The sequence below is a fragment of the Lithobates pipiens genome, unplaced genomic scaffold (assembly GCF_037356315.1).
Source record: "Lithobates pipiens isolate NorthernLeopardFrog02 unplaced genomic scaffold, aLitPip1_a1.2 Scaffold_27, whole genome shotgun sequence".
NCBI classification, from domain to species: Eukaryota; Metazoa; Chordata; class Amphibia; order Anura; family Ranidae; genus Lithobates; species Lithobates pipiens.
The window spans coordinates 213,501,327-213,515,511 of NW_027507788.1; the positions used below are offsets into that span (position 1 = coordinate 213,501,327).

Genomic DNA, 14,185 nt, shown 5'->3' on the forward strand with positions numbered 1-14,185 from the left:
TATGTGTATATATATATATATATATATATATACGGTGTGTATATATATATATATATATATATAAAATAAAATTTTTGTTTAGGCTTTCGATGTGGAGATTGGTAAATTGAAATTAAAAATGAAAATGAGAAATTTTATTTAAAAAAATAATAATTAAACAGTAATTAAAAAATGAAATTAAACATTAATTAAAAAAATAAAATAAAAATTAATAAAAAAAACTAAATGCATTACAAATAAATTCATTACAAATAAAAACTTCTACAAATTAAAATAAAAAATTAAGAAACAACATCCAGGATGTAATCTTTGCTGTTAAAGGACGCAGCTCCACAAAGAAAGACCGAAAGGTATGTCCACCACTGTGCACCCTCCATGTGTCAGACGTTTCCTTCTATTGGGTCTATAAGCGATGCATGTAATGTAGTGAAGCATTGTTTCCTAGCATTGTTTGGCCTTTCAGGGTGGCTCACCGTGTTGGCACTGATTTCCGTAGTAGCCCTTCGTACAGTGACAGGTGCCCGACACTCGATCACATGTGCCATTGTGGAGGCAGGAACACTCCATCTGACAGGAGGGGCCATATTTCCCCGGGGGGCAAGCTGAAACAAATGCAGATAAAAATGAATTACATCTACGGAGCGCAGCACTCCAATCACTGCCCACCATGTGTACCCGGGATCATCTGTGCAATGCCCACACTTCACAGCTACGGAATCATTAAAGTGTCTTTCGGGGCAACCAAAGACACATGGGTAGAACATCTCTGCAATACATGTACATTTCCCGGGTTTTATCCCTTTAAATCTGACCTTCCACCACCCCTTTCAGTCTTGCACACTTGTACCGGATCCACTCCTGGACTGATGGTGGGAACCCCTCATAATGGGCACAGCGGGTGTACAGACCTGGGAACTCAGCACAGGGATGGTGAGAACCCCTCATAATGGGCACAGCAGGTATACAGACCCGGGAACTCAGCACAGGGATGGTGAGAACCCCTCATAATGGGCACAGCAGATGTACAGACCGGGGAACTCAGCACAGGGATGGTGGGAACCCCTCATAATGGGCACAGCAGGTGTACAGACCCGGGAACTCAGCTCAGGGATGGGGGGAACCCCTCATAATGGGCACATCAGGTGTATAGACCTGGGGACTCAGCCGAGGGATTGTGGGAACCTCTCATAATGGGCACAGCAGGTGTATAGACCAAGAAACTCAGTACAGGGATGGTGGGAACTCCTCATAATGGGCACAGCAGGTGCATAGACCCAGGAACTCAGCCCAGCGATGGTGGGAACCTCTCATAATGGGCACAGCGGGTGTACAGACCCGGGAACTCAGCACAGGGATGGTGAGAACCCCTCATAATGGGCACATCAGGTGTATAGACCTGGGGACTCAGCCGAGGGATTGTGGGAACCTCTCATAATGGGCACAGCGGGTGTACAGACCTAGGAACTCAGCTCAGGGATGATGGGAACTCCCCATAATGGGCACAGCAGGGGTACAGACCCAGGAAGGGCAAAGATCTCACCAATAGAGGATCTGAGGGATAAAAGGGTGTTGGGGGTTTATCTCTCTAGAGCCTGAATTATTAGCTTTGTATAGAGTGACTTTAACATAAGTACACATTAGAGGCAGGTTACCTTCCTCGCAGGTAGGGCCCATCCACCCCAAGCCACAGCGGCACAATCCATTCACCGGGTCACACAGAGCTCCATTCTTGCAAGAGCAAAGCTGTCGGCAGTCTTCACCAAAGTGATCTTTGGCACACTCTAGAACACAGAAATGTATTGATTACAGCAGAAGATCAAGTTAATTGATCCTGTATTATATACATTGTTTCATTGTCCCATCCTGCACAGGCAGCCTACTGTTGCTGGGAACATACTAGTCCCAGAGTGCACCCCAACCTCTGACTATAGGACCTCTCTAGTTCATGAGTGCCCTCCTGACCTCTGACCAGGAGGATCTCTCTAGCCCCAAAGTGCACCTCTGGCCCTGGGAACACCTCCAGTCCCAGAGTGCACCCCTGATCTCTGATAATGAGGATCTCTCTCTAGCCCCAGAGTGCACCCTAACCCTGGGGACACCTCCAGTACCAGAGTGCACCCCTGACCTTGGACCCTGGGGACACCTCCAGTCCGAGAGTACACACCTGACCTTGGACCCTGGGCACACCTCCAGTTCCACAGTGCACCCTGACCACAGGGACCTCTCCAGTCCATGAGCGCACCCCTGAATCTGAGAACACCTCCATTCCCAGAGTGAATCCCCCAAACTTTGACCCTGGGGACACCTCCAGTACCAGAGTGCACCCCTGACCTCTAACTATGAGGACCTCTCCAGTCCATGAGTGCACCCCTGACCTCTGACCCTGGGTGCGCCTCCAGTCCCTGGGTGCACCTCTGACCATGGAGACCTCTGCAGCCCCAGAGTGCACCCGTGACATTGGAAGTGGGGGCACCTCCAGTTCCAGAGTTGCACCTCTGACCTTAGACCCTGGGCACACCTCCAGTCACAAAATACACCCCTGGCCTCAGACCCTGGGCACACCTCCAGTCCCAGAGTGCACCCCTGACCTCAGACCCTGGGGACACCTCCAGTCACAAAATACACCCCTGGCCTCAGACCCTGGGCACACCTCCAGTCCCAGAGTGCACCCCTGACCTTGGACCCTGGGCACACCTCCAGTGCCAGAGTGCACCCCTGACCTCGGACCCTGGGCACACCTCCAGTCCCAGAGTGCACCCCTGACCTCGGACCCTGGGCACACCTCCAGTCCCAGAGTGCACCCCTGACCTCGGACCCTGGGGACACCTCCAGTCTCAGAGTGCACCCCTGACCTCGGACCCTGGGGACACCTCCAGTCCCAGAGTGCACCCCTGACCTCGGACCCTGGGGACACCTCCAGTCCCAGAGTGCACCCCTGACCTCGGACCCTGGGGACACCTCCAGTCCCAGAGTGCACCCCTGACCTCGGACCCTGGGCACACCTCCAGTCCCAGAGTGCACCCCTGACCTCGGACCCTGGGGACACCTCCAGTCCCAGAGTGCACCCCTGACCTTGGACCCTTGGGATACCTCCAGTCCCAGAGTGCACCCCTGACCTCGGACCCTGGGGACACCTCCAGTCCCAGAGTGCACCCCTGACCTCTGACCCTGGGCACACCTCCAGTCCCAGAGTGCACTTCTGACCTTGGACCCTGGGCACACCTCCAGTCCCAGAGTGCACTTCTGACCTTGGACCCTGGGCACACCTCCAGTCTCAGAGTGCACCCCTGACCTTGGATCCTGGGCACACCTCCAGTCTCAGAGTGCACCCCGACCACTGACCATAGGGACCTCTTCAGTCCATGAGTGCACCCCTGACCCTGGGGACACCTAAATTCCCAGAGTCCATGCCCAAACTCTGGCCCTGGGGACACCTCCAGTACCAGAGTCCACCCTTGACCTCTGACTATGAGGACCTCTCCAGTCCGTGAGTGCGGCCCTGACCTCTAACCATGGAGACCTCTGCCACCCCAGAGTGCACCCTGACCTTTGGAACCAGTCCATCCCAGAGCTCTGCTTTCCCTAATGGTACATCTCAGCCTACACACACAGAAGCCTGAGCACAGGGGAACATCTCTTAATATATGGCTTTGTTTATAAACAAAGTCATGTGATTTCCATGACAATGCTGACAAAATGATTACATAGCATTAAATGGAAATATTGGAGAGGGGAACGTTAAAAAGGTGCCTGAATCAAGATGCTAGACTATTGCATATTATAAAATGTAACAAAACCTTATTTCATACATTCAAAAAGATAACAATCTTCTTTAAAAAATATTATATCTTTAACAGCAAAAAAAAAAAAAAAAAAAGAGAAAATAAATACAAAATATACTGTACAGCAATACTTTCTCTACATGTTTCGCCAGGATATGTCTTCTTCAGGAGACTTTTTTTTTTGTACAGCGTATTCACCCGAAGAAATCTTCAGGTCAGTGTGCAAGCACACCAAGGCCAAGGGGCTACCAGCAGTAGGATATCAGTGTGTCATATGATAGGAGAACCATAATGGCACAATAGAGATCTGTAGAACTGCAAGGCAATATCTGCTGGGAAGATTTCAATTTCCAGACTGTAATTATTTTCTTCAACCACCGGAGGGAGCCAAAAGATTACAATGACAAAAGGGTTTCAAAAGTTGGAAGAAAGGGGGACAGAAGTTTGAAGATAGCTACAGCACTACACCAATCTCCCCAGACATCCCACTCCCCAAACCTAAAGTCCAATAGATCTTTTGATAAACACTAGTCATATTACGCTCAGGGCCATCTTTAATATTGATTGGACCCTGGGCAAATTTTTTTTTGCCCCCTCCCCCCCCCCACCCCCATGCAATTTCGCTCTCCACCTGCTCTGAGACATACAATAAATAGCAGCTAGACTCAAAATCAGTTTACGGTATCGGATCAGGCAGCGCTTGCGATTGGTTGCCAGAGGTTACAGCATATCATCACTGCTTACTGACTGGTTGCTAGAGGTTACATCACACATTATGGCTCACTGACTAGTTGCTAGAGGTTACAGCACATAATTTCTGCTTTTTGATTGGTTGCTAAAGATTACTGTACAGTAATACTGCTCACTGGTTGCTATAGGTTACAGCACATCTTCTCTCCATTGCAGGGCATGATATACATGTGAATGCAACCTTTATTTACATACCAATGCCGCTGGCCTCAGCTATTTACATATGAATTTTGCTGCTATTTTCATATGAATGCCGGTTATTTACATGTACACACAGGGTCTGCAGGTGAGTCATCTGTACACAACAATAGGGCAGAGCTGGGCAGCATTAGTAGCAGCATTTCACACTGAGATATCAGGCATGGGACTAAAACTTCAAGGGACAAGGGAATTTAAACTGGGATAGTTGGCAAGTATGAGGCAGCTGCTTTGGGCCCCACAACAATGACAGGGCCCAGGGCAACTGCCCCTTTTGCCCTGCCTTAAAGACGGCCCTGTGTGCTTGCACACTGACCAGAAGGTTTCTTCGGGTGAATATGCTGTACAAAAAACAATTATCCTGAAGAAGCCATATCCTGGCGAAACATGTCGAGAAAATATTGTTTTACAGTATATTTCGTATATATTTGCTAATTTTTTGCTGTTAAAAATATAATACTTTAAAAGAAGATTAGTATATATTTTTTAATGTATGGAATAAAGTTTTGCTACATTTTATAATATGAAATAGTCTAGCACAGGGATCTCCAAACTACGGCCCTCCAGCTGTTACGGAACTACACGTCCCATGAGGCTTGGTAAAACTCTGACATTCACAGACATGACTAGGCATGATGGTAATTGTAGTTCCTGAACAACTGGTGGGCCACAGTTTGGGGACCCCTGGTCTAGCATCTTGATTCAGGCACCTTAAAAGTCCCCCTTAGGGGATATAAATGAATAAATATAAATCAGCGCAACCTACATTTTTGAACCTTAAAGGTCTCCCTCTCCAATATTTCCATGTAGTTTTCATCTACTGGGATGTGGTGCCTTGTTCTACATATCCTTATCATTGATATAATTTATCAGCCAATAGCAAACAGGACAAATAGAGAGCGTGAATAGGATAGGGGAGCGCCATCTGCTGGGGCGGAGGAAGCAGAGAATTGGTTAAGTGAACCTGCTTTTCCCATTCCCTGGACTGAAACGAACATATAATCCTTGCAGTGAGGGGGCAACCTTGGTGCCACGGAGGATTTTTACTCTCCCCGGAGTTGGGCTTTAAAACAGTATATGCCCAACGTGTGATTATGAGTGCTTATAACAGTGATTATCACTGGTATAAGCAATCCATTTTATGAATGGCATCGGTTCTTAGCCATTATGTACTATTGGGATAGCTGTGATTAGTCAAAGCTACCACATGGTACAGGGCACTGTAATTTGCTGTCTGTACAATGTGATCACTGTGACCAATCACAGGGATCAACACTAATAGTACACAATGAATGACTATGAATGAAAGACATTTACTGTGTACAACGGTTATGTAATCGCTGTGACCAATCACATGACACTGGGGCCGGCCCAGTACACAGATCTGGTATCCACTGTGTGCGGTGGGTGACAGATCGAGCCACGGGGCAGCTACCAGTGCGCATGGGAGGCGCATGACCAGGGGGCCGGCCCAGTATACAGATCTGGTATCCACTGTGTCCGGTGCGTGATAGATCGAGCCACGGGGCAGCTACCAGTGCGCATGGGAGGCGCATGACCTCACGGAACCAGGGAGCTCCTGCCTATTTCAATAGGCTGGGCGGAAAACGGTTAAAATCACGCCACACCAAAACGACGGTACAATGCATTTTTGCAGGCATGAATGCACACATTTGCTAGATGTGTGGGGGTCCTAATAAGACTTAATGGCGCCCACGTGCATCTGCAACAGGGCAGCGCAGTGTTGGAAAGCCCGTGATTTCGCACATGTTCCTACACCACGCCGGGCTGTGAATAAGCCCTAAAGGACATCCATATATTTAGCGTATTGGGTCACAAGGAGCCACAGTAAGGAATAAGAAGGCATACCGTGTTCACAGTGTAGACCAGTTCTTCCAGCTGCGCAGGCGCATTCGCCAGTCACATGATCACAGGAGCCGTTGGGACCGCAGCGACACACGTGAGAGCAGCCTTTTCCGTAACGCCCGGCGGGACAGGCTGAAAAGGAACAAAGAATAAATTATACTTCGGCATAGCAACAGAGGCGTGGCTTGTAGCCCGTACTTAGGATGCTCCCTGTAAAAGACCCCACACGTATGTGACGCAGCAAAACGCGTTTTAACGCGCGTTTTACTGCAATATAAAAATGACATATCTTAAGGGGTCATGTCAGCTTTTGCATTGCCAGGTACAGTACATTGCCAGGCCATTCCAAACTTAATGGTTTGCCTTAATGCTCTATGACACATTGCATTAACGCAACACTTGGGGGTCTATTTATAAAAAATTAATAAAAAATTGCTGTGAATGTCTCCGATTTCACACAGCTGTAAATATTCCCTGTGATGTGCCTGTTTTATTTCCTGTGATCATCAGCCCCATCTAGTGGCCATAATGTAGTATTTTCCTTAAATACCTCAATGGGGAAATACCACATTATGGCCACTAGGTGGCGCTGACAATCATGGTAAATAAACAGACACGTTACAGGTTTTCATGATGGCTTTGTGAATGCTGAGACATTTTTTTTTTTAAATGTAGACCCCTTAATGTAAATAGGCCCTCAGGGTTTAGTCCTTATTTGGATATTCCCTGCTAAATGTTTCCTCCGGAATGCACACAGTTAACTAAAGCCCAGCTCCAGTCAAAAAGGCTTCTTCTACTTTGTGAGGAAGGCTTGACACATTCTTTTTTGTTGTCTATGTCTTCCTGACCTAGTGACACCCCCTGATCTCTTACCCTGTTGTCACCATGGTCAGGAAATTAGCCGATAATGCTCGAATAGAGTCACACATAGCTATACAGATCTGACTGGGGTTCTAACCCAATCCAAAGCATGCAAGGACTGTCTCTACTGGTGCTGGGCTTTGATATTTTCCTGGATCTTATTTGCAGTGCACAACCTCAGCCTTGGAACTGAACCATACCGATCTTCCTACTGACCTGTTCCACAATCTGCCCCAAGGTAGCCCGATGGGCAGTGGCACGCTCCGGTGGTGGCATTGCAGTGACCGCCGTTCTTGCATTTGCAGCGGTGCTCACAGTTCCGCCCATAAAATCCACTGGCACACTCTAGAGAAGGGAAGACAATAAAATGAATAAAGTACATTGAAGGTACAGGAAACCTGTCATGACTGAAATATATATCCTGTCATTTCTGACCTATCCTTCTGAAAATGCTACTTGCTGTCCTACTGATTCTTTGCCTTCAATGCTCCGGGCCACTGACCCCCAATATACATAGAGATAATAAACTCACTGGTGGTCAGTGTAGAAGTCAAATGAGATGTAGAAACATTAGTGGTTAGTGTAGAAATGACCTATTGGTGGTCAGCGTAGAAGTGACCTATTGGTGATCAGCGTAGAAGTGACCCATTGGTGGTCAGTGTAGGAGTGACCCATTGGAGGTCAGTGTAGGAGTGACCCATTGATGGTCAGTGTACAAGTGACTCATTGGTGGTCAGTGTTCAAGTGACCCATTGGAGGACAGTGTAGAAGTGACTCAACGGTGGTCAGCGTAGAAGTGACCCATTGGATGTCAGTGTAGAAGTGACTCATTGGTGGTCAATGTAGGAGTGACTCATTGGTGGTCAATGTAGGAGTGACTCAATGGTGGTCAATGTAGGAGTGATTCATTGGTGGTCAATGTAAGAATGACTCATTGGTGGTCAGTGTAGGAGTGACCCATTGGTGGTCAGTGTAGGAGTGACCCATTGGAGGACAGTGTAGAAGTGACTCATCGGTGGTCAGCGTAGAAGTGACTCATCGGTGGTCAGCGTAGAAGTGACCCATTGGAGGTCAGTGTAGAAGTGAATCATTGGTGGTCAATGTAGGAGTGACCCATTGGTGATCAGTGTACAAATGACCCATTGGAGGTCCGTGTAGAAGTGACTCATTGGTGGTCAGCGTAGAAGTGACCCATTGGAGGTCAGCGTGGGAGTGACTCATTGGTGGTCAGTGTAGGAGTGACCCATTGGTGGTCAATGTAGGAGTGACCCATTGGTGGTCAATGTAGGAGTGACTCATTGGTGGTCAATGTAGGAGTGACTCATTGGTGGTCAATGTAGGAGTGACTCATTGGTGGTCAATGTATAGAGTGACTCATTGGTGGTCAATGTAGGAGTGACCCATTGGAGGTCAGTGTAGAAGTGACTCATTGGTGGTCAATGTAGGAGTGACTCAGTTTAGGTAGGATATAATTTCACTGCTTACTGTTCAAGGAATCTCTAGCACCCTCAGGAGGAACTCTAGGATTCCACAGAACTCTGGTTGAGAAGAGCCGCTTTAAACTATTAAGGTGACTTCCCGCAGGAGGCACCATCTCCTGGTGTAGAAATGACCCATTGATGGTCAGTGTAGAAGTAAATCATTTGTGGTCAGTGTAGGAGTGACCCATTTGTGGTCAGTGTAGGAGTGACCCATTTGTGGTCAGTGTAGGTAGGATATAATTTCACTGCTTACTGTTCAAGCAACCTTTAGCACCCTCAGGAGGAACTCTAGGATTCCACAGAACTCTGGTTAAGAAGAGCCGCTTTAAAACTATTAAGGTGACTTCCAGCAGGAGGCACCATCTCTCTATAAAGATGAAATCACTTGTGTAGCTTTGTCTTTACCCCACCAACAAGAAATATTATGGATGCTCCACTTACTCAACTGACAGGTGTGACCATAGTAGCCGGAGGCGCAGATACACTCCCCAGTCACCGGGTGGCAGTCTTGATGCTGGCCGGGGCATTGGCAGATTTTAGCACAGTTTAAGCCATAGGTACCTGGAATACAAGCTGAAGAGAAAACGATTATGAGAGTGAGAACAACAAGGGAAGGCAGATTAAACTTTTAGGTAAATAAATATTTCTATTGGAGCCCCAAAGAGCATAAAACTAAGAGGCTCCGGCCCTTTCCCCATTCTATTCAAAACCAGAAACGGATTTTGCCTGGAAATACACTTTATATTGTTCCTATGCCTAGATTACCCTACCGTTTATCATATATGACATGAAGTGCATCACAAGACACCTTGTCACTAAATCTGACATTCCAGGATGTTTTGTTTCCTGAACCTTCAGCAACTGTCAAGCGTGCACCTGCTGAGTGACAGTTAGAGATAAGCTGTGATATACCAGAGACATGAAGGGGGAGGACATTTTCTGTAATGTTCAAATCATGTTATCACACTTCCTTTTCTAGTTTAGCCCTTTATGAACATCCCTGAGTATGTACACACTTGGCCGTTACTGCAACATCTGAAGGATTTTAAAGTGAGGAAAGGCAGCATACCCTGTGATATATGTTATGAGAAAAGGTAAAAAATAAATAAAAATAAAGAATAAAATGATTTTGAAAAAATGTAGAGGAGCTTATGGAAAACATGAATGTCCTTGCATATTGTGGCGCTGTCTTGTGGTTATTTGCACACTGGAGCGGGGTGGACACAGGAGCGTAGGTGCACACTGGAGCGTAGGTGCACACTGGAGCGTAGGTGGACACTGGAGCGTAGGTGGACACTGGAGCAAAGTGCACACTGGAGCGGGGTGGACACTGGAGCAAGGTGCACACTGGAGCAAGGTGCAAACTGGAGCGAGGTGCACACTGGAGCGAGGTGCACACTGGAGCGAGGTGCACACTGGAGCGGGATGGACACTGGAGCAAGGTGCACACTTAAGCGGGGTGCATACCGTAGAGAGGTGCACACTGGAGTGGGAAGGACACTGGAGCGGGGTGCACACTGGAGTGGGGTGCACACGGGGGTGGGGTGGACACTGGAGCAAGATGCACACTTAAGTGTGGTGCATACTGGAGAGAGGTGCACACTGGAGTGGGATGGACACTGGAACAGGGTGGACACTGGAATGCAGTGCACACTGACTGGAGCAACATCTGAAGGATTTTAAAGTGAGGAAAGGCAACATACAATGTGATATATGTTATGAGAAAAGGTAAAAAAAAAAAAAAAAAAAAAAGATAAAATGATTTGTAAATTTTTTTAGAGAGAAGCTTATGGAAAACATGTATGTTCCTGCAGATTGTGGCACTGTGTTGTGGTTGGGTGCACACTGGAGCTCTGTGCACACTGGAGCTTGCCGGACATTGGCACTGTCTCGGTGCACACTGGAGTGTGGTGCATACTGGAGCATGGTGCACACTGGGATGCGGTGCATACTGGAGCAAGTTGCACACTGGAGAGGGGTGGACACTGGAGCTCGGAGCACACTAGAGCAGGGTGAACACTGGAGCGTGGGTGGACACTGGAGCGTGGGTGGACACTGGAGCAAAGTGCACACTGGAGAGGGGTGGACACTGGAGCAGGGTGCACACTGGAGTGGGGTGGACACTGGAGCAAGGTACACACTGGAGTGGGGTGGACACTGGAGCAAGGTGCACACTGGAGTGAGATGCATACTGGAGAGAGGTGCACACTGGAGTGGGATGGACACTGGAAATGGGTGGACACTGGAGTGCGGTGCACACTGACTGGAGCAGCCGTTACTGCAACATCTGAAGGATTTTAAAGTGAGGAAAGGCAGCATACCCTGTTATATATGTTATGAGAAAAGGTCAAAAATAAAACAAAAAAAAAGAATAAAATGATTTGTAAAAAAAAATGTAGAGAGAAGCTTATGAATGTTCCTGCAGATTGTGGCACTGTCTTGTGGTTGGGTGCACACTGGAGCAGGGTGGACACAGGAGCGTGCTGACACCAATGTGGTCAGAATAAAATTCTTACTTTGATCACAGCCATTGCCGGTGAACCCCGGAGGACATCCGCATTGACCAGTCATGTGATTGCACGCTGTTCCTGGAGGGCAGTTGCAGAGCTGCGAGCAGTGATCGCCGTAGGAGCCGGGGAGGCAGGCTGAGCAAGAAAAAAAGAGTTGAAGTTAGATCGGATAACATCATATGGAGATCTACTAAGAATGACAGGTGAGGGGCCCCCCACAGCTCTGATGTTTGAATGCAGCACCACATCATTCCTCCTAGGCTCAGTCATTAGATCATGTTATGCACACTCAGGAGCCAGATGACAACACACAGGAGCCAGCGTGACAAACACAGCACAGTAGCTCTTACGCTTTTTTAAGGTTCAAGTTTTGCGGATTTTTTCAACCACACATTCTTACACATGTGCAAAAGCTTGAGATTTACAAAACAAGCAAAAGGAAGTGAAAAATGTTGCCTTCATTGTTAATGGAACTCCAAATGCGGCAAGCAGACGCATTTTTCATTTATTTATTTCTTCTTTTTTTTCATGCACTGTATATTTATTTATTGCATGCGTCATTTTATTTTTTAGCATGCACCGTTTTTTTTATTTATCTATCTTGTTTTTGCATGCACCATTTTTTAATGAATGTATTTTATTTTTATTTTTGCATGCGACTTTTTTTCTTTTATGCTTACATCATTTATTTATTTATGTATTTATTTTTGCATGCACCATTTTTTTTTTGCATGCACCATTTTTGATGCGTCAAGGTGCTTTGGCAGCCCATTCATTTTGGGCCCGCCTTACTGCAACGCACGTTAACACACACATAATACGTATGCATTAATGCACTGCGATGGTGTAAATGGGCCCTCAGGGCAGGTTTCCTGATGGTAACAACAAGACACTGGGCCTACACCATGTGTTGAAACAGTTTGGAGTCTCCATCAGAAGCCCATGTGACAAGGTGACAACGCAGGAGCACAACTTACGTTTATCGCAGTGCTTTCCCCTCCAGCCGCTGTCGCAGTCACAAATGCCGCTAACGTGGTGACAGGTCAGGCCGTGGTGGCAGTGGCATTTCTCCTGGCACTGGACTCCGAAGGTTCCCTCTGGACAGGCTGCAAAATAGAAGACACCAAATACAATTCCCCATCACAGGTTTCTGCTTTAAAGGCAATGCAAAGTGTAAAGGTGCAACATGGTTTGCCGGGACTCATAGTAACCAATCAGAATTCAGTTTAGTGCAGTCCCTTATGGTGATTATTCCTGATTGGGTATTGTGGGTTACATTGCTTTTACCAATTAAGGGGTCAATTCACTAGATAATATGTGGTAAGATTACCAGCGGGCATACTTCCCATCCTCTGCTCCCTGCTACTGATGGCTCAACAGTCCCGTACAAAGCTCTGAATGCCCTCATTGTATTTCATCAGTCCTTCCAATCCTCTGCTCCATGATACTGATGGCCCAATGGTCCCTTTTAAGACTCTGAAGTTCCACATTGTACCTTATTAGTTTATCTTTTCCATCCTCTGCTCCTTGGTACTGATGGCAATACAGCTTTTTACAAGCCTCTGAAATTCCACATTGTACCTTGTAGTCCCTCCCATCCTCTGTTCCTTGATACTGATGACCCAACAGTCCCTTACAAGACTCTGAAGTTCTACATTGTACCTTGTTAGTCCCATCTTTCACATTCTCTGCTCCCTGGTATTGATGGCTCAACAGGTCACATAGAAGTCTCTGAAGTTCCACATTGTACTACCTTCTTAATCCTTCCTATCCCCTGCTCCCTGGTATTGATGGTCCATCAGTCCCACACAAGGCTCTGAAGATCTCCATTGTACCTCGTTAGTCCTTCCTATCTTCTGCTCCCTGGTACTGACGATCCATCAGTCCCACACAAGGCTCTGAAGTTCTACATTGTACCTTGTTAGTCCCATCTTTCACATTCTCTGCTCCCTGGTACTAATGGCTCAACAGGTCACATAGAAGACTCTGAAGTTCCACATTGTACCTTCTTAGTCCTTCCTATCCCCTGCTCCCTAGTATTGATGGTCCATCAGTCCCACACAAGGCTCTGAAGATCTCCATTGTACCTCGTTAGTCCTTCCTATCTTCTGCTCCCTGGTACTGACGATCCATCAGTCCCACACAAGGTTCTGAAGATCTACATTGTACCTTGTTAGTCCTTCCTATCCCCTGCTCCCTGGTATTGATGGTCCATCAGTCCCACACAAGGCTCTGAAGATCTACATTGTACCTTGTTAGTCCTTCCTATCCCCTGCTCCCTGGTATTGATGGTCCATCAGTCCCACACAAGGCTCTGAAGATCTCCATTGTACCTCGTTAGTCCTTCCTATCTTCTGCTCCCTGGTACTGATGATCCATCAGTCCCACACAAGGCTCTGAAGTTCTACATTGTACCTTGTTAGCCCCATCTTTCACATTCTCTGCTCCCTGGTACTAATGGCTCAACAGGTCACATAGAAGACTCTGAAGTTCCACATTGTACCTTCTTAGTCCTTCCTATCCCCTGCTCCCTAGTATTGATGGTCCATCAGTCCCACACAAGGCTCTGAAGATCTCCATTGTACCTCGTTAGTCCTTCCTATCTTCTGCTCCCTGGTACTGACGATCCATCAGTCCCACACAAGGTTCTGAAGATCTACATTGTACCTTGTTAGTCCTTCCTATCCCCTGCTCCCTGGTATTGATGATCCATCAGTCCCACACAAGGCTCTGAAGA

At 47.2% G+C, this 14,185-nt stretch overlaps 1 protein-coding gene across 2 annotated transcripts in view; it reads right to left on the bottom strand.

Moving 5' to 3' along the window:
- Positions 1 to 14,185, bottom strand: part of MEGF6 (multiple EGF like domains 6) — a 531,150-nt gene that overhangs the window by 7,603 nt on the left and 509,362 nt on the right. For both annotated transcript variants that reach the window (XM_077458226.1, XM_077458227.1), the window contains 7 exons: positions 12,426 to 12,554; positions 11,455 to 11,583; positions 9,380 to 9,511; positions 7,674 to 7,802; positions 6,600 to 6,728; positions 1,653 to 1,781; positions 474 to 602 (listed from right to left, as the gene is read on the bottom strand). In XM_077458226.1, the coding sequence (XP_077314352.1) occupies positions 474 to 602; positions 1,653 to 1,781; positions 6,600 to 6,728; positions 7,674 to 7,802; positions 9,380 to 9,511; positions 11,455 to 11,583; positions 12,426 to 12,554 (906 nt within the window). The remainder of the gene's footprint in view (positions 1 to 473; positions 603 to 1,652; positions 1,782 to 6,599; positions 6,729 to 7,673; positions 7,803 to 9,379; positions 9,512 to 11,454; positions 11,584 to 12,425; positions 12,555 to 14,185) is intronic.